The 19,214-nt window shown below is 38.1% G+C and overlaps 1 protein-coding gene and 1 pseudogene across 2 annotated transcripts; one reads left to right on the forward strand and one right to left on the reverse strand.

Annotated features, from left to right (window-relative positions):
* Positions 1-2,076: 2,076 nt before the first annotated feature.
* Positions 2,077-4,873, forward strand: LOC111347584 (tetratricopeptide repeat protein 28-like; annotated as a pseudogene).
* A 260-nt stretch (positions 4,874-5,133) lies between these two features.
* On the reverse strand, positions 5,134-19,169 carry LOC111347569 (protein sel-1 homolog 1). 2 transcript variants are annotated; one of them, XM_022954805.2, is made up of 23 exons: positions 18,923-19,169; positions 18,716-18,783; positions 17,394-18,192; positions 16,412-16,453; positions 15,930-15,999; positions 15,593-15,671; positions 15,291-15,377; positions 14,902-15,015; positions 13,803-13,884; positions 13,320-13,390; positions 12,998-13,078; positions 12,478-12,534; positions 12,310-12,378; positions 11,732-11,809; positions 11,326-11,388; positions 11,121-11,208; positions 10,931-10,996; positions 10,718-10,800; positions 9,929-10,094; positions 8,943-9,017; positions 6,804-6,976; positions 5,989-6,111; positions 5,134-5,354 (listed from the first exon to the last, which is right to left on the reverse strand). In XM_022954805.2, the coding sequence occupies exons 1-23, from the start codon at positions 19,005-19,007 to the stop codon at positions 5,232-5,234; spliced, it is 2,742 nt and encodes a 913-aa protein (XP_022810540.1). In that variant the 5' UTR covers positions 19,008-19,169; the 3' UTR covers positions 5,134-5,231. The 2 variants fall into 2 exon arrangements, with proteins under 2 accessions (XP_022810540.1, XP_022810547.1); XM_022954812.2 differs by having other exon boundaries at positions 15,930-15,996; positions 18,923-19,156.
* Between the last annotated feature and the right edge of the window lie 45 nt (positions 19,170-19,214).

Raw genomic sequence — 19,214 nt, forward strand, 5'->3', positions numbered from 1 at the left:
TGTTGACTGGTCCGAGTTACAATTTTGAGGAAACAACCCTTCATCTGGAGGTTTGATTCAAAGCGTCTGATTCTTGGTAGGTAATAAGCTTGAAAGTTGATTCAGTCATTTCATGTTGTCTTTCGGTAGCGTTTTAAGATAGTATTATAGTTTCCAGAGAGGCCTTAAGCAACTATAAGAATAAAAAAAAGCTGATTGTTATTTCATATTGCGGTTTTAGATGAGAACACCGTTCACATTTATACTGGTAGAATTTGACGGGGTGAAACTAATTATTCGCATCTCATGAAAGAACCTTAAAGATAGAGTCTATCATTGATTTTAGTTTTGTCTCTATTTTCCTCTCGATTTACGTCAGTTCTGCTCGATCGATAGTGCTACGTCCTTTGCAGTGATTATAGTTTTTAAATTTTCAGCGGGCAATTTATATTCCTCGTATTTGCCTTTACTCACTTGAGGCTACCGCTAATTAAGCTTGGAATTGCGTTCAGTAAAAAGTTAATATCTACTTTAACATACTCACTATACTTTATCATGTATCTTCTCTCAGTCTTATACAAGATAAGGGGCACGTTGAAACATGGCAGAGACAAATTCTGGACTGCTAGAGCAACGAAAGCAAGATCTGGTCGGTGCGAAGCTTAGCAGCGATACGAAAGAAAAGATGATCTATTACAATAATCGTGGCCGAGCGTATGCAGAGCTTAGTGATTTTAACCAAGCCACAGATAACTTTATGCGCAGTCTAAAGGTTGCCCGACAAGAACACGACAGAGCTTACGAAGGAGAAGTGTCTTGCAGTCTTGGAGATGCTTATTACGAACTCCAAGATTATAAACTAGCCATAGAACACTACAACAAACTCCTTATTATTTCCAAAGAATTAAGCGATAGAGATAAAGAGAAATATGCAAACGACCGACTTGGCCATTGTCATGAAAACCTAGCTGATTATAAACACGCCATAGATTACTTCAAAAAACACCTTATTATTTCCAAAGAATTAAGCGATAGAGCTGGAGATAAAAGTGCAAACCACCAACTTGGCTATTGTCATCAGAACCTCGCTAATACCAAAGAAGCCATGGTGCACTTCAATAAATTCCTCATTATTTGCAAAGAACTTGGCGACAGAGATGGAGAGCGACATGCAAATAACAAACTTGGCTCTTGTTATGAAAGCCTTGGCGATTATAAACAAGCCATAGAACACTACAACAAACTCCTTATTATTTCCAAAGAATTAAGCGATAGAGCTGAAGAGAAACATGCAAACCACGGACTTGGCCATTGTCATCAGAACCTGGCTAATACCAAAGAAGCCATGGTGCATTTCAATAAATTCCTTATCATTTCCAAAGAAGTTGGAGACAGAGATGAGGAGGGACATGCAAATGACAAGCTAGGCTCTTGTTATCAAAACCTCGGCGATTATAAACAAGCCATAGACTGCTACAACAAACTCCTCATTATTTCCAAAGAATTGAATGATAGAGATGGAGAGAAATGTGCAAACCACCAACTTGGCCATTGTCATCAGAACCTGGCTAATACCAAAGAAGCCATGGTGCACTTCAATAAACTCCTCATTATTTGCAAAGAACTTGGCGACAGAAATGAAGAGCGACATGCAAATAATAACCTTGGCTCTTGTTATGGCGACCTCGGCGATTATAAACAAGCCATAGAACACTACAACAAACTCCTTATTATTTCCAAAGAATTAAACGATAGAGCTAGAGAGAAATATGCAAACTACCAACTTGGCCATTGTCATAAGAACCTGGCTAATACCAAAGAAGCCATGGTGCGCTTCAACAAATTCCTTATTATTTCCAAAGAACTTGGAGACAGAGATGGAGAGAAATGTGCAAACCACCACCTTGGCCATTGTCATCAGAACCTGGCTGAGAATAAAGAAGCCACGGCGTACTTCAACAAATTCCTCATTATTTGCAAAGAGCTAGGGGAAAGAGATGAAGAGCGACGCGCAGACACCTACCTTGGCAGATGTTATGAAGGCCTCGGTGATTATCAACAAGCCATAGCACACTTCAATAAGTCCCTTGTTATTTCCAAAGAACTAAGGGACAGAGATGAAAAGGTTCGAGCAAACCAACAACTTGGCCATTATCATAAGAACCTGGCTGATAATAAAGAAGCCTCAGCGCACAACAAAAAACTCAATAACAACAAGTCTCTTGTTATTTTCGAAGAATTGAGGTACAGAGATGGAGAGGGAAATGTGAACAGATCGCTTGGAGATTGTTTTCAAGCCCTCTATGATTACAAGCAAGCCCTAAAGTACCTCGAGCAAAGTCTGATCATTGCCAAAGAAACTGGGAATAAAGCTGAGGAAGGAAAGGCTAAACATGCCCTTGGCTATATTTGCATGGATCTCAAAGATGATAAAAAAGCTGAAAAGTACTTCATGCAATGGCTTGACATCTTGAAAGACGGCGCAGGTGACCGTGAAGATGAACAACGGGCTTACCACGCCCTCGGGACTGTTTATCTCCGACTTGGTAAGTTCAGCACAGCTAAAAGATACTTCGACGAACAACTTGTCCTTGCCAAAGAATTTAAGAATAAGAAGGCAGAGGGAAAGTCCTATTTCGGTCTCGGCCGGGCTCATTTGAAGCGAGGTGATTTTATGGAAGCTGTTGAATACTTGAGCCTATTTCTTAAAATCGCCAATGAAGTTGAGTCTGATTTGGAAAAAGGATGTGGCTACCACTCTCTGGGTGAAGCCTATCGTGAACTCAATAATTTTAAGGAAGCTACTAACTGGTGTACGAAAAGTCTTGCCATTGCAATTGAAAGGGGAAATAAAAGTTGCGAGCAATCGGCGAATTATTTCCTTGGACTCACTATGGAAAAGTTCAATTTCTTACATGAAGCTGTGGATTATTATCGATCCGCTCAAAGGCTTTTCAATGATATGAGGGACATTATTAAGGCTGAGGATGCTCACAAAATATGCATCCGAAATTCGCATCAGGGTACGTACAATGCCCTGAGCAGAACTTTGCTGAAACTTTCAAAATTTGGCGAGGCTTTGTGTGTTGCTGATCAAGGACGAGCACAAGTCTTACTCGATCACATGAAGCAACAGTATCAAATGGAATTTCCTCCTCCCAGGACAACAGAGCCTGACATAGCACGTTTGGTTTCCGCACAAACCATTTTCATTGCACTTGAAAACAAATGCATTAATATCTGGCTGGCCTGTAACGACAACGATGTTCAATTTCGACTTGAAAACGCAAACCACGTTTACGGGTTCGAGAATGATCTCTGTCCATTCTGCTTAGAATGTTTGACGGGGGCAGCTTTGAAAGAGAATGAGTTTGCTGCTCGAGTTATCTGTGAGGATCGTTCTTTGGATGCATGGAGGCCAGATCTATCGCAGCAAGAAGACGAATCTCGTCATGAAATGTCAGTGTCACCGTCAGAGGACCGCCTTCTTCTTGATGCACCCAGAGATGAAACACCACAGGACAAAGAAACTTGTCATGGAATGTCCAAGTTGCCAGAAAGTCAAAGGAATTCCTTACGACTGTTGTATGACGTTGTTATCGGCCCCATTTCCAACTACTTGAAAGGTGATGAATTAGTCATTGTTCCCGATGGTTTACTATGTCAGGTTCCTTTTGCTGGCTTTCTCGATGAAGACTCAAAGTACCTCAGTGAATCGTTTAAGATCCGCATCGTTCCGTCACTGACCAGTTTGAAATTAATCAAAGATTGTCCTGAAGACTACCATTGTAAGAGCGGGGCGCTGCTTGTAGGTAATCCGTGTGTGGAGGAGATAACAGATCTCCGTGGGAAGCCTTGGTTTCAAACTCTGCTTCACGCGGAAAAGGAAGTGCAGATGATCGGAGAAATTATTGATGTCACTCCACTCATCGGAAAGGACGCGACTAAAGACGAGGTACTGAAACGAATCACTTCTGTCGCTTTGGTCCACGTTGCAGCTCATGGAAGTGCGGAGACAGGTGAGATTTGTTTGGCTCCAAACCCTTCAAGGAAGAACAAGAAGCCGGAGAAGGAAGATTACATGCTGAAAATGTCAGACATCCAGGCTCTGAAGATCCGAGCAAGACTTGTTGTGCTCAGCTGCTGTCACAGTGGTCGCGGGAAAGTTTCTGCCGAAGGAGTGGTCGGTATGGCATGGGCTCTCTTGGGCTCTGGTGCTCGCTCTGTTCTGGCGTAACTCTGGGCAATTGGTGACGAGGCCACAAAGGAGTTTATGAAAGCTTTCTATCAACATCTCAAGGATGGCGACACTGCTAGTGCAGCTCTCAATAAAGCTATGAAATGCCTTAGAGAATCTGAGAAGTTTAGCGCTCCAAAGAACTGGGCTCCATTTGTGATCATTGGTGATGACGTCACGCTGGATTTCAGAGAACAGGAGGACGAACATCACGAATGAACGAGAACAATGGTCTGTCATTTGATTATTTTCGTGCATATTTGACTTTATCTATAGCATCCGCTTTAATCGCGATTTGAGATCCGTGTTAAGTTTTATTCGGTCATTATTTCAAGCAAGTATGCCATATTTAGGTGAGCTCTTGGTACCTGAATATTGAACTTTGTAGAGTTGAACGCCAAAGAAAGCGTACGAAAAACATGAACATTGATACAAGTAGTTGATACAGCTTCAGACAGGACTTTGATGCCATTGTGATTCAATTAATGACTAGGAAGCTGACAAGTAAACCCTTTTCTTATTTTTCTCTTGTGGTAAATGAGTGTAAAAATATTTCAGTCCAATTTTTCTTATGCCTCATTTTTTAGTTTCCCTCTAATTTCGGTTTGCATGAATGTACGATAACGAGTTTGAAACAAAGGAAAATAAACAACTTTGTAAAAGAAAAAAGAGCCATGAAGTTATTCTCAGTGATAGGAAAATTCTCAGCTAAAACTCTCGAGTGGTCATGCAGTGTTTCTGGAAAAACATATTGAAGGATAACTAAATCGTAAATTGCAGTGGCATAACGGGAGATGATTCAGCTTGTAAATCCTGCCTTAAATTTCCGCGTTCATAATATTCCAGGATATCATTCTCTTCCATCATAAACCCTGTTACGGTAAACAGAAACTCGCACAACCAAAGGAAACCGGATGTTTTAGTAAGAAGGTGGAATATTTTATTATTTTTAAAATCAATTTTTAATGCATTGCCACGCGAGCTACGATTACTGTACAAAATCTACAAAAGGTGTTTATTGTCTCCTTCGAAGGAGAAAAAGAATTCCAAACAGGAGAGCAAGTCCTGTCAGGACATAAATATCCCAGTCGTCGCCAATAAAGTTGGTAACCTTTGACAAGTTCAGTGATCCGTAATTCTACAAAAACAAAACAAAACAAAGAAAAAAAAAACAATAAAATGAGAAAAATATTTAGAGAGATTTTAATTTGGAGATCTGAGAGATTAGTCCGGGCCAGTCGATCACTAACTGTTCATAATCGCGGTTGGCTATTCCAGGCTCTCTCGGTCAAAGGAGATGAGCGGAATGGCAGGCGAACCACGCGTAGCAGATGTCTAGGGAAACGAAAGCGGAAAATAAGAGTTTTGTTTTTAACTTTCCCCCCGAAATTCCTACCATTTTCCACCCGTCTGCTTTTCTGCTTGTCTCCACTAACCGAGGGCTTAAGTTCGGCAGCCCTAAAGTTCGATGGCTATTCTGAGATCTTTTGAACAATGTACATGTAACATTGAGGGCCACTGGTTTGTCAGTTTTATACTGTTAAGTGTTTTGCCCTCTTTAAATAAAGTTGATTATTATTATTATTATTATCATTATTATTAACATTTACAGTACATTTTACATCTTTCAATACTGCCTTTACTATTTTTAAAAACATCTGGGAGAAATTTCACGAAAGCTGTCTATACGTGCAACTTTGAGAGACAAATTTCTCGACGTGAAAAGGCGAATTGCTGAAAATAAAAGTTAGAAGCAATTTTTCCTCTGATACCTCTTGAATCCACTCCCACGTAAAAAACACGCCTAACTTCAAAAGAGCAAGTGAGACAGGGGCCTGGGCATCAGGGCTGGTCTGAGCTGCCATGTCATAAAACCTTTTAGCAAGATGAATGTCCTGACAGACAAAAAAAACAAAAACAAAAACAATACACAAGTTATTGAAATATAAAGAATAATTAAGACCTTTTCTCAAGTAACCTTTCAACCTTAACATTTCTAGTAGTGAGTAACAAACTTTTCTGTGGTTTCCCTGACATCGACTTTTCTAATTTATTCTGTAAAAGATAGCTCCTCCCTAAAAGAAGTATTTTTAGGTCTATAATTTTATTAGCTAGATAATACTATCAATTATTAATCTAAACATTATCTTATGTTTACTTATAAGTCTTATTTTATATTATATTATATTACAACTATTGTTAATGTATCTTTTTATTTATCTACTTATACACGACTCCACAAGCTGCATAGCTTCAATACTTGTCGTGTTTAAATAAAGGTTTTACCTTACCTTGCAGCTTTTCAGTTTCAAGTGTTGAAAATTTTGGATTTAAAACCTATTATCAAATCTTTTAAAATTATAAAATTTCATTACTGTCCGTGACTTATCCAAGAATATTTGATGCTTCCTGTCCAGTACAGCTGACAGGTACAAGGTAACTTTCAAAATGATGTGACAACCATCAAAAAAACAAGATAATTCTTGCTCTTTTGTCCTCAGAAGAATCATTCTCTTTTAACTTCCCTTGACTGACATTCAAATTCAATGACACTTTAAGTGTTCCAACAGAAGTAACGTTGCTGTACCTGTCTCATACCCAGTCCCCTCTCGTGCATGTAGCCCAGATTAAACATTGCCTGTGCGTTATGTTGCTGTTCAGAAGCCAGTCTGTAATGGAATGCCGCTGTTTCATAGTCAATATCTGTTCCAAATCCATAGTAATGATAATCACCAACTTTCACTCTTGCTGCAGTATTTCCTTTCATGAACAAAGAAGAAAAAAACACAGTGAACTTACTGTAACCACAGTGCTAAGATCTAATAGCCCACTTGCGAATTACCCTTCAGGCCTCACTTTCAAAACAAGTCCTCGTGCTAATCCTTTCATATAATAATAGGTTGCAAATGCACATGCAAATTAAACTCATGTTCACAAGAATGGTTGAGAAGGGCGACTCGTCTTGAAAATGAGGCCAAGGGTAATTTGCAAATGGGCTATTGGTAGTTCTCTTTTGGACCTTCTATCCTATTTTCTCAGATTAAAGTATATGGTGTTACATCAAGACATCACCCATCAGCTGACAATATGTTGTATTCTCAGAACTTGTTTGTTGAACAATGTACTGATATTGTGAGTAGAATTCACAAGTTAATCACTCCTTGGAGTCATAAAGTTAGGACTAATATTGGAAGAAGTACATTCATTGTTTAGATTCAACCACTATAAAATGACGTTTTAGAAAGTATTGTGGAACAATACTTCAAAACACTATCCAGTGTATTTGTTTTAATCAACCGCCTAATGAAGTGTGCATTTTTCACCCTTAAGTATAGGTAACAAAAAACAAACAGGAGGCTTGTTTTGCAGCCATTTTGGCACTCAGTTACAAGTCGAAATTGCAACTTGAGAAATAACTTGATGAAAATGTAATTTACCTCATGTAAGCTCAAGTTTGTCGTTGCGCCTGGCAGTTTTCACGCGCTAGTTTAGGGCCCAGTCCGCCGCAGCTAAGATACATGTGTTATGGTCGCCATTTTTAGTGACGACCTTGAGTAAGTTGAGTTAGTTCAAGTTTCTTGGGTGATGCTATATCGAAGGCGCTCGTCGAGGGTCGAACACACAAATTTATAGTACAGCGGTTAAATATAAAATATGTCATGTACGCTGTACCACTTATTCCCAACGAAAAGTTCAAACCCGAAATGTGTAAGATCGCACTGAACAAAGTATAAAGATATACAAAAACTAATACAAATGTTTTCGGGGTGTTTGAGCTGATTTACAAGGTTGTCAATGCGCTAATAAACCTAACAGTAACGTTTGAATTTTAGACGGTAGCTTCATCTCTTAAAAAGTAAAGTTTGAGAGAGATTCTCCTTGGAACGTTAAGTCAATTTTTTTAGTAATGTAATACGAAAAACTTGTCAACACTGAAACATCAAATGATTCGTAAAATAACGAACAAGATTTTCAGGAATTGTACACAGCCTAGCCTAGTCTTAAGTCAGTCCCACGCTAGGAAGAATCTTCTCCAATATCAATTTACGTAACTAATCTGCAACGATTATATCCTCGAACTCGTCTCTTTTCCCATCGAAATAACCCAAAAAGTACTGGTTTTTAACAGAACAATTTTCAAGGTTTTCCTCAAGGAACTCAATCTCCGATTTGTTTAAAGACGATTGAATAGTCGCCGCCATGATTACGCATTTTAGTGTCTCACTGAAAAACTGTTTTCAGTTTTAAATGTCATCCTTTCGCGGGCTTTCGCAAATATTCGCGGGTTTCATAATTTCCCCGCTGACCAAACTTACCGTTTACTCTTACCCTCCACGAGCGCCTTCGATATAGCATCACCCAAGTTTCTTAGTGTGTTCTACATTTTAATGGGGCAAAACGTGTTTTGTAAGTACTATTCCTATTGTTTGGTTCGTTTTTAATTCAGCGTTTCCTTTCTCCATTGCATCGTTTGTTTCAAATTCCTTTTACCTTTTGGGAACCGTGTAATCCTTCGAGTAAATCACCGTGAAATAAAAGAAGATTGGTACGTGTTCAAAACTTATTCGTGTCCCTGACGGATTTAAAGTGTTTTAGCGTCTACACCTCATAAAAGGGGAAATTACAACTCAATCTACAGTGTTTCCATGTACTTTCAATACTGCCATAAAAAGAGCATTTGATCATACACTACTGTAATGTTTCCTTATAAGTTAATCTGAATTACCTTGAGAGGCTGCTCTTGTCCAGTAGAGCAGGGCTCTGGGAAATGTTTCATTTTCCAGGATCACTGACGTCAAACCTGTCACAAATACAAACAATTACTACATGTTCATTAAATGACGTTTCCCAAATCAACTCTCAGCCAGTGATTAGACACTACTTATTCACAAATTTTCACAAAATCCAATTGTAATGAGAATAATAACAAACTTTAAACAAAACCATGCGTTCTGAATGGTATTGTAACATAACCAAAGTAAAGTGTGTGCTCTGATTGGTCAATTCAGCATCCACCATTTGCCTATGGGTATACGCTGCTGACGTGAACAAATGCAAAGGCTAGTTTTCCACACTCACTTGTTTTTTTTGGTCATGTACGATTTGTTAAATAAAAGATAACTATTTTGCTACAATATATCAATGTTATGTTATAAAACAAATGGTAAATGCCACAGCGTACACTATTGAGTTATGGATGCACTTGGGAGGTTTGCTAAGCACTCAAGAAGCTACAGTTGCTCTTGGCTGTCACCTCGCAACTCTTACGTTTCTTTCCTGCTTAGCAACCTCCTGCACGCATCTATAATGCTATGATGTTTACCATTTGTTAATTGTAATGAGAATATTAACAAACTTTCGACAAAACCATGCATTCTGAATGGTAAAAGGATGTCATAGGAACTAACTCTAATCATCTCGCCTCCCTTTTAATATCAATTCTGTTCACTTCATTCTAAACTTTTGCAGACTTCGGTAGAGACAATTAGTTAAGAAAATGGGGCTTTAATAAATGATACCTAACCTCTACCAGGTAAGCACTACGCAGAAACTGCAAATGGAAGTAGGAGCCTATATAACGTATGTTGCCAAGACTCCGCATTGCCTGTGAATTTTGTTGTTGCAGAGAAGCCAGTTTGCTCCATAATAATATCCACAGTACTGACTTCCAAACTCTACATAGCATAGTGGGTTACAAAACTAAAACCTTACCATGGTCAAGAATGTAGGCTACATTGCTTTGTGCGACTTCATATCCCAGTTCTGCTAGTGATGCATACTTCAGCAGGGCAGTATCTATGTTACCCGCACGGTATGCCTCGTGCGCCTCCATTAACATCTGTGCTATCCTTCCGCGCTCTGCGACATTCTTGAAAAGCTGTTTGGAAAACGATAATCCACATTCAGAACAATGTAGTGATTCATGTGAAACATACAACTTAGTCCTTAGGAGCTTAGGGGCAACTGAGTATGATATGGCATATAACCATAGTTCTCTGCACAAAGGTTTTTTTTTATGCGTTGGATGGGATATCAATTTTTATCACCACACTTTACATGGAATACTTACCACCTACTACAGTATTAATAACCATTTTCTATGTACTTACCTAAAACTGGAAAAATGACAGGCGACCAACTTTATTTCTACAAATTGTCTTAGGCTATCCACAGATTTAACTTTATAACAGTTTCATAGAACAGGAAATGGCCAGGAAGGCATTTTCCCTCCACAAAAAAAATACAGTAAAGCCGATGCTTTATTTAAAATTCGCTCCGACGAAGGGCTAACGCTCGAAACGTCAGCTTTGGTAATCGTTACGGTGGCCAATTTACCATTTCAACTTTGTTGATGTATCCAAATGATTTGGTTACCCCCACCGACACAGCCCCAAACAGTTTCTTTAGAAAGTATCAGCCTTTATTCTTTATTTAAAAGAATGATTTCCCATTCTTTTCTACAGACTCCTTGATCTTACAATACTACAACTGAAAACCTACCTCTGTTGCAGTGTTACAAGATCTCAACACTCCTGTTCCAGAAGCATGCATCACAGCAAGATTGTAAAATGCCAGCACATGACCTAAAATAGTACATTCAGTATAGTATATTCATTACTTTTCAGGACTATCATCACCTGGATTTTCACACCAGATAACTCTAATTCTAATAATGGACTTAAGTTGTTGGTGATTACCAATAGCTTCCCTTACCAGTCTGTGATGCTAAATTAAAGAACTTGATGGCCATCTTGTAGTCACGTCTGACACCAAGCCCATCTGCAATGAGCAATGACATGGTGGAATTGAGAGAGAGATGGTTTGACTTCTTATATTTAACAAGCACTGTAAGGATAGCATTGTTAGATTTTAGCAAAAGAGAAAAATATAGGAAGGAACTTACGATAGTACAATGTTCCCATTTGGAGATGGCCATCAACCCAACCTTGTTCAGCAGCCAGTTTGAAGTATTGGAAAGCTTTCTCATAGTCCTGTTAAATTCAACACAAACACAAGCTGTAACCAAAACTTTTAATTCAAACTAATTCCTTCTTCTTGCTCTATGAACATCAACAATAAAATGACACAGACAGTCTCAGTTGACTCACCTTTTCCACCCCTTTCCCAAACATGTACATCAAACCTAAGCCACTTTGGCCGATAGCATTACCCTGCAATCACAAAAAAGGAAACAAGAATGTGAAAGTTGTCACTTGTAGAGATCAGGGTTGGGTTGTTGAAAGCTGGGTTAAGATAACCCAGGGTTAAAGTGAAATTTGATTTTAGATCTGAAAGCTTTAAAAGAAAATTCAGTTTAATTCCATTTCCCTACAATTTGATGATTGAATGCTATAAATAGAATTGGGAAATTGGTCCCAAAATGGTTTTAGAACAGAGAAATATAGAAACCTGGACTAAAATTTAACCCTGGGTTAGCACTTGTTGGCCTTCAAACAACTGGGCCCTGGAAGCCCCCAGAAACCCATCACCTACTGGATATTAATACTCACTTACCGCATCTGCAGCTTTTTTGAACCACTGGAAAGCTGTCTTGTTGTTTTGTTTGACTGCAGTGCTTCCCTCTGAATACATCTGTAAAATACAAGTGATTCCCTGATTTTCATCTACAATTGCTGCAAGTAGCAAATAAGAGTTAGTTATTTGGCATTAAGCCCTTAGATGAAATGTTGGCCAGTTATGGGTATAATTTATTGTCGATTATGATAATCATCTCAGCACAGGTTGCTTTTGCCAGTGTTAATCCTAACAGTGTGTAGAGCACACATACAAACCTAATAGCCTAGCTCACCATCAGGTCCCCTGTACCTCAATGATAGACTATGCGACTGAAAACTAAGAACTGGTTTGTCTTTCACATGGCACAAGGGACTTAGATTGACTCACACTTCTGCCAAACTTCAACAACTTCCCTGATACAATGGATGGTACATCAGATTCCAGGGCCAAATTGCCCTTTGACCTTTTTAAATCCTCAAAGAGGGTGTATCATAAGTACATAAAAACAAAGATGAGCTTTTGTCATTGTGTACATTGAGATCACAATAACTGATGTTCACTGCATGACTGCATACCTTTCCCAAGTAAGCCATAGCATTTGAATTTCCTGCATCAGCAGCTTGCTGGAGGTATCTGAAGGCTCTCTAAAGGTGAAAATTATTTCTTGTAAATTCACCAAAAGCATGTTTAAGTTCAAAACATAACATCGCATTTCAGAGAAAAATAATAAAGAAGAATCTTACTGCATGATCCATTTCAACTCCTCGCCCTCCCTGATAATGCAACTGACCAAGGCCAACCTAGAAAAAATTGTAAATACATAAATTAAAATATTTGCCACACCACTGTTCCTTAAATAATTATCATATCTGAACAAAGAAATGGTCTTCTCCAGGGCAAAAGTAGCTACTGAAATGTGTAGTGCCAGACATGCAGGTTATCAGTGCCTTCTTATCAGCATGCCAACACAGTTGCAAGTATCACCCTGTGACCATGTTTGTGTCAGGGTGAAAATCAGCCAAAAGAGACATTAAGTTGAATTGTCTCAAAGGGCAAAATAGTGAATAAACCTTTAAACAAATTCAACTGATGCATTGTTACCTTAAATGTTGATTAGAAATCTTCCTGAATTTAGACAGTCTGTGCTATTTTGCTTCAGGTATCAAGAATTTTTCCCCAATTACATTACACTATTCTCTCTTCAACAATTTTTTAAAACTTTTTTAACCTGCTTCCTGGCAGAAGAGTACATATAAAACATACCTGAGCCTGTACATCCCCCTTATCGGCAAGGAACTGGTAATACTGAATTAGATCTTCATCTAGCACTGAGCTGCTTCCACCCTAAGAACATAAACATAATTTGATTGAGTTATCTAGTATATGTATTATGAATTTGTTCATTGTCTTCTGAGTTTCACATCAGAAAAGATTTCTATAATCACCAAGAAGTAGAACATAGAGGCTAAACCTCACTTATTTAAGCCATGTTGTTCATTGCCAACAACTCTTCCCCAAAATGGCTAAGAACTAAAATCAGCCATAGAAAAGAAGGACCCTAAAACAAATTCTGACTGCAATTCACCTGTTCTTCTTCATCAATAAGGCGTATTCTTTGAGTGGCAGCTCCACCTGTTAAGGACACATCCTCTGCAACTTAAAGTGTGTACCAAGAGAAATGTGACTACTCGTACTATGCATACAAACTTTATATTCAAAAATAAACTGCCATTGAAGGGGTGGGCCATGGTGGCCCTGAAACAAATGGTATTGATGGAGTAAGGAGGGCTGGTGTGTCTTTGGGATGCAGCATAGCATGTACACGTGCATTAGCTGTTTTGTGTTTACAACTTAAACTCTTACGATCTAATGAGTTATTCTCCCTTCTAGCTGACACAAAGTTTCCTGCAAAGTACTTATGACTATTACCCTCTAGCTGATGGCTTTTTCCACTGATATTATATTGAAATTGTGAGAAAAACCTTAAAAATCTATAAGATCATCTCTTCTGGGAGTGAGAGGGTTAAAAAAAGAACCTTTGAACATAAAATTCCTCTTCACAACATACCTTTGTTGGACACTCTGCGGTAATAGGTCAGTGCAGACTCACAATTAGCAGCCACCCCTATACCTGCCCAATAACGATAACCCTACAAAAAATTCACACAACCAAAAGGAGCAACCTTTAAGGCTAGTGCAATTCCAAATAAACATTTTTAGTGGCAACACACCACAGGAATGGTTTCTTTTACACTGCTTCCAGGTAAAATTGGAGTTTAGGATATTAGTTTTCAATGAGACAAAATTCCACTGAGCCCGGAAAAAAGTGCTCAGAGCGAGAACAAGAGCCATTAAAATAAGTCAGCCCATTATGACTTCTAGTCAAGGAATCAATACCTGGCCACAGAAGTGGGAAGCTGGTACTTTTTCTAACCTGTCATCCTTGTTGCATTTAACGATCAGACTTAGTATTGTGTCAAACAAAACAACCATTTATGGTTATGATGCCTGGAAATATTCCAAACAGAAATTGTTATTATCTAATCCACATCTTGTTTCTTCAGCTTAAGCTTCTTCAGCTTCAGCTCAGCTTAAGCTGATTGTTTCTTAAAGGGTTACACATGGGGAACTACAATAACAATAATAATAATAATAATAATAATAAAAGTAATAATGAAGTACGCCCCGCTTCGTCTAGAGTTCAAGAGACAATACCCGGGTTTTAATATCATTCAGTACAACATAATCATCGATGTCCTGGGAGGGTACTCGAAAGACCTCAAGAAGAGCGTCAGGGAGCTTGTTGGATCAGAAAGGAGTACAGCAGTGTTAGGTAGAATGCAGAAGTCTGTAGTCAGCAGTTCACTCAAGATTGCAAGATCTTTGAAAGTCATGAGTTGAAGACTTCATCTTAGCCATGTGTTATTTTGTTGAGTTTTTAAGACATTAGGGAATAGCCACTAGGGTTTTTTTTTTTATCATTTTGTATTAGCTTTTTTTTTTGGGGGGGGGGAGGGTACATATGTAAATTCTAAACATGTTAGCTAGCCATGTCCTAGACGCCCAGCTTTCGTGTATATAGGTTCTGGCATCCAGACGTTTTAACTGCCACATAATAGAAGAGTGAAAAAAGAGAGCTCATCAAGAACGTTAATGAAAGACCTTACCAGAGCCATTTGAGCTTTGAAGTCTCCTCCTAATGCGGCAAACATATAATAAACCAGAGCTTTGGCTTGGCTGGAGTTGACACCAATACCAGTTGCATACAAAAATCCTAGAGTCTGCAACAAATACATCATTTGAAATTAAAAAACCTCTTTTGTGTTTATTTTGTGATTTGATTTTTTTTTTGGTTTAAATCGTACTAAACCAATTAGATTTTCATTACCCTTTTCACATGTTACTTTTTTTTTAAAAAAATAATGCGGAACTAAAGACAACACAAAGTTAACTGGGTAAAAGTATTTAACTGAGGGAAAACTAGGCCACAACTTGCACACTGCACCCTTGCAAAGAAGGAATGGACTGAATCAACACAGGAATTTATTGTCATTACCTGTTGGCCAACAGCTGAGCCTTTGTCAGCAAGATCTGTCAACATCAGAACCGCTTTGGTGATGTTACGGGGAAGGTGATCACCAAACTGTTCAAAACAAATAATACATAATGAATGTGATAAAATAAAGTGTCCATAACTAAGTTTTCTATTTCCCATTATTCTGATACAAAAAAAAAAAAAAAACTTTTCTAATTTTGAAAACAAGATGCTAAATTGCTTTTAAGTTCTCATCAAACTGAGAATTTAAGTTCTCATCAAACTCATCAAAATGAGTTTTTACAAAAAATGTTTATACAAACCAGATAGGATAGAGCAACAAGTTCTTGAGCTTTGGTAAAGTTGTGAAGAAAGGCAGCTTCTTCTAGTAAGCCATATGCTCTGAAACAATAAATGGCAAGTACAAATTCAAAGCCATTCCTTAAATCACGCATACATGTACACTAGAACACATAACACAAATGTTGTAGTCCACAATACAGTTTGACCATCTGGGAGACAGATGTTGTCTTTGACAATGACTGATATAGATATATATAGATAATCTGGGTGAAGCTGTCATCAGAACACTGACAATAGCTTCCTCCTGTAAAGGATTGACTTTCACTACAGATTCAACTCACATACTTAAATACATACTTCTTGTAGTTTGGCTTTGTTTGGTTTAGGAGTACCGTGGCATCTTGGTAAAGCAACTGGCCAACTTCTTCTAGAGCAAACAAAACAAAATCTTCTTTTTAAAAAAAAAAACATTTTTATTCAAAGGAATTGCTCTTGGAATATAGCAGAATAAGTAAGGTTGAAACTGTCAAACAATGTCACATAAATTACTTTTCTCTATACAACGTGTTGATCTTTGTTCTATTCTTTAACAACTTATTACGTAAGGTACTATGTTTCAAATTAAGTAGCCTTTATAAAGGGGATGTGGTCAACTGGTTTCACAATATTTAAAATTGATATTACTTTTAACAGCCTAACTAGTTAGTGAAAAACATTCTGCTGCTATTGTATGTTGACAATTTTTTATCCTAAATTATTGTGAATTAATCCTTGTTTTGAGCTGAGCATAACTGAATAGTGAAAGCCCATCTGCAGTATAATCGTAGGCTAAATCTAACCCTTGAGTTCTTGATTTTCTTTCTTGATTTCTTGATTTTGTTCTAATGAAGAAAAAAAGAGTAAGACTGGACCTGTTTTCAAATAGTATTACACGACTCGGGAAGTCAGAGGGCCAATAACTAAAATCAACCAGTCAAAATGCTCTATTGCCGGTCAATATTCTCTCAGTATTGGACCGGGCACTGTCCCAAATGGTCCCGAATGATACTGCACTTGTGTCCCTTTGGACTTCAGTCGTGTAATAAATCTCTTATTAACCAAGCTTGCTCGGGACCATACTGGAAGAGTATCGGCCCTCAGTCTTTTTTGTATGGACCTCGCTGCGCTCAGTCCATACTGTCAAGACCTCGGGCCGATATTCTCCCAGTACGGCCCTCGCGCTTGGTTAATAAGATATATGTATCACATGTAACTTTATTTCAAACCTTGTAATTGCTGATTGAAGGCTAAACAATAACACAAACAGCTATCCAGTTGATAGAGCGGATGTACACAAAAGTTGTACAAAACACAATGCTATGCCGTCTGGTGAATGGAAATTTAACCTGCGTCCACCCTTTAGAAACCAGATCAAATCAATTGGCAGATAAGGAGATTTACCCGAAAGTAAATTTAATCAAACCATCCAAGCTCGTGTTACCATTCCAATATGACACACAATGTAAATTACATGTACTTCAACCATTAACTCTTTCACTCCCATGATGCCATTAGCAATTCTCCTTACTGTCTGCCATACAATTCTTAGTTAGTTTGGAGAATTTGGTATTGAGTCAACTGATAATCCCCTGATTTTTTATCCTCATTCTCATCACTTGTCTGCTTGATATTATATTGATATTGTAAGGAGAAATTGATTACTAGCCAAACTGGCTAGTGGAGATCTAAAATCACTAGCCAAAACTGAATTTCTACTAGTCTGTGGCTAGTGGGCTACCGTTACTGTCGAGCCCTGTTGACAAAGTTATTTTTTTTAACTACCTTTGAGCTGCTTAATCTCTTCTTGCAAATCTTCCTGTTCTTTAAGTTTATCGTCATCGTCTTCATCATCAAAGTCCTCTGATTCATCCAAAGGCTTTTCTGTCATTTTCCATGAATCAATACTATCAGTTTCTTCTTCATTTAAACCTTTCTCACTCATAACATCATCATCCATAGCTTCATCATCCTCTATATCATCATCCATGTCGTCATCATATGGCTCATCATCATCATCATCATAATAATCATCTTCATCAGACCAATCATCTATTCCCTCCTGTTCAATTGATTTCGTTTTAGCTCGCCCTTTCCTTGTCTGAGATTTCTTTTTATTTCTTTGCCGCAATGTTTCTTTTTTTCTGTCCTTACCATTTCTTCTTTCTGAGTGAGTAGCTGCCTCTAAACCAGAATCAAATTTATCGTCTGTGGTTTCAGGAGAACTATCTATATTGTCTTCCCCCAGTTTTTCTTCTTTGTTACTATTTTCCTCAATTGACTTTGTTAATTGAGCCTTTCCATTCAATTTAGCAGTTCTGTCTCCTCTAGATTCCTCACTAAAATGTTTCTTTTCTCCTTCTGATATTTTCTCTTTATTGTCACTGTAAGCTTTTTGGCTATTTAAGTTTGTGTTTAACTGTTCAGAACTTTGACCTGCTTCATGTAATTGGGATAGAGCTTCAATATTGTGGACTTCTTTTTTAAGTTCTTCACTCCACAAATCTAAATTATCAATTTGTTCACTTGGTGTTTCTTCAGTTCTTGGTTTATCACCTTGTGTGGAATCTTTCATGACAGACTCCTTAAAATAGGACAGAAACCATTAGTGTTAGCTAATAAAATGTTACTCTGAACTAGACAAATATAACTCCCAGGTGTGATCACAAAGGAGTTTCTCCTTGCATTGTTGAAAAATTTCAAGAAAGAAGTGTTGAGAAGAAATAAAATATCATCCAGGGATAAAAATTCATGAAGGGAATGTAAATTCAGCTAGAACCAGATGCTGAAAGGAAAACCAAACTTTTCTCCCTTGTCTTGAAAGAGCCCAATTGTATGTTTTCCTACACAAGCTATAAAAATTATCAGGCTTGTATGTTTGCAATGAGGGTTGGGAGAGAGGACGGGGGGGTACGTTTCTACGTTTAGGAGTCTGGGAGGATGGGTGAAATAAAACAGGTTCGACGGGGAACTCGTGCAAACGCAAAAATCTCTGGATTAGACATCTTCACAGGTTTACAACCGTGTATCTATAGTATAATTAGCGCATCCTGGCCCACACAGATATTCAAAGGATTTCATGCATCCCAAAACTATTGTCTCCGTACCTCATTTGGAGTGTTGGTTATGGTGTTCCCAGGAGAATTGTTGTCCCCTTGTTCGGGAAGTTCCTCACCTAGGCACCAAAACATAAAATGAGATCTAAAAATAAATATGATTTTTTCAGCATAGCTATTTACGCAGCTTAGCTCCGTATGATTTATACTATAGATGCAAGATCTAAACGATGGTTGTTTTGATGGATATATACTTACATAATCCCTTCTTTGTCAAAACTAGGAGAACGCTATAAAATGTCAAACTTGTTCGTAAGATATTTCGTGAAAGTATAAAACGCATTATGCCTTTTTTGCAAGCTTATATGAAAAAATACAACCCTGATGACAATATTTGTTAGTCAGGCACAGCTTAGCCTGAAGATGTCGTAAAATTTAAGGTAAATACGTATGTTTTGAGATGTATTCACCATTCTGTCTCTTTTAACGAGACGATGCCACGTAAGGACGGTAACGCGCATGTCACTGAAACAGCAATGGAAGTCACGCG

Source organism: Stylophora pistillata, chromosome 6 (assembly GCF_964205215.1).
Source record: "Stylophora pistillata chromosome 6, jaStyPist1.2, whole genome shotgun sequence".
NCBI lineage: Eukaryota > Metazoa > Cnidaria > Anthozoa > Scleractinia > Pocilloporidae > Stylophora > Stylophora pistillata.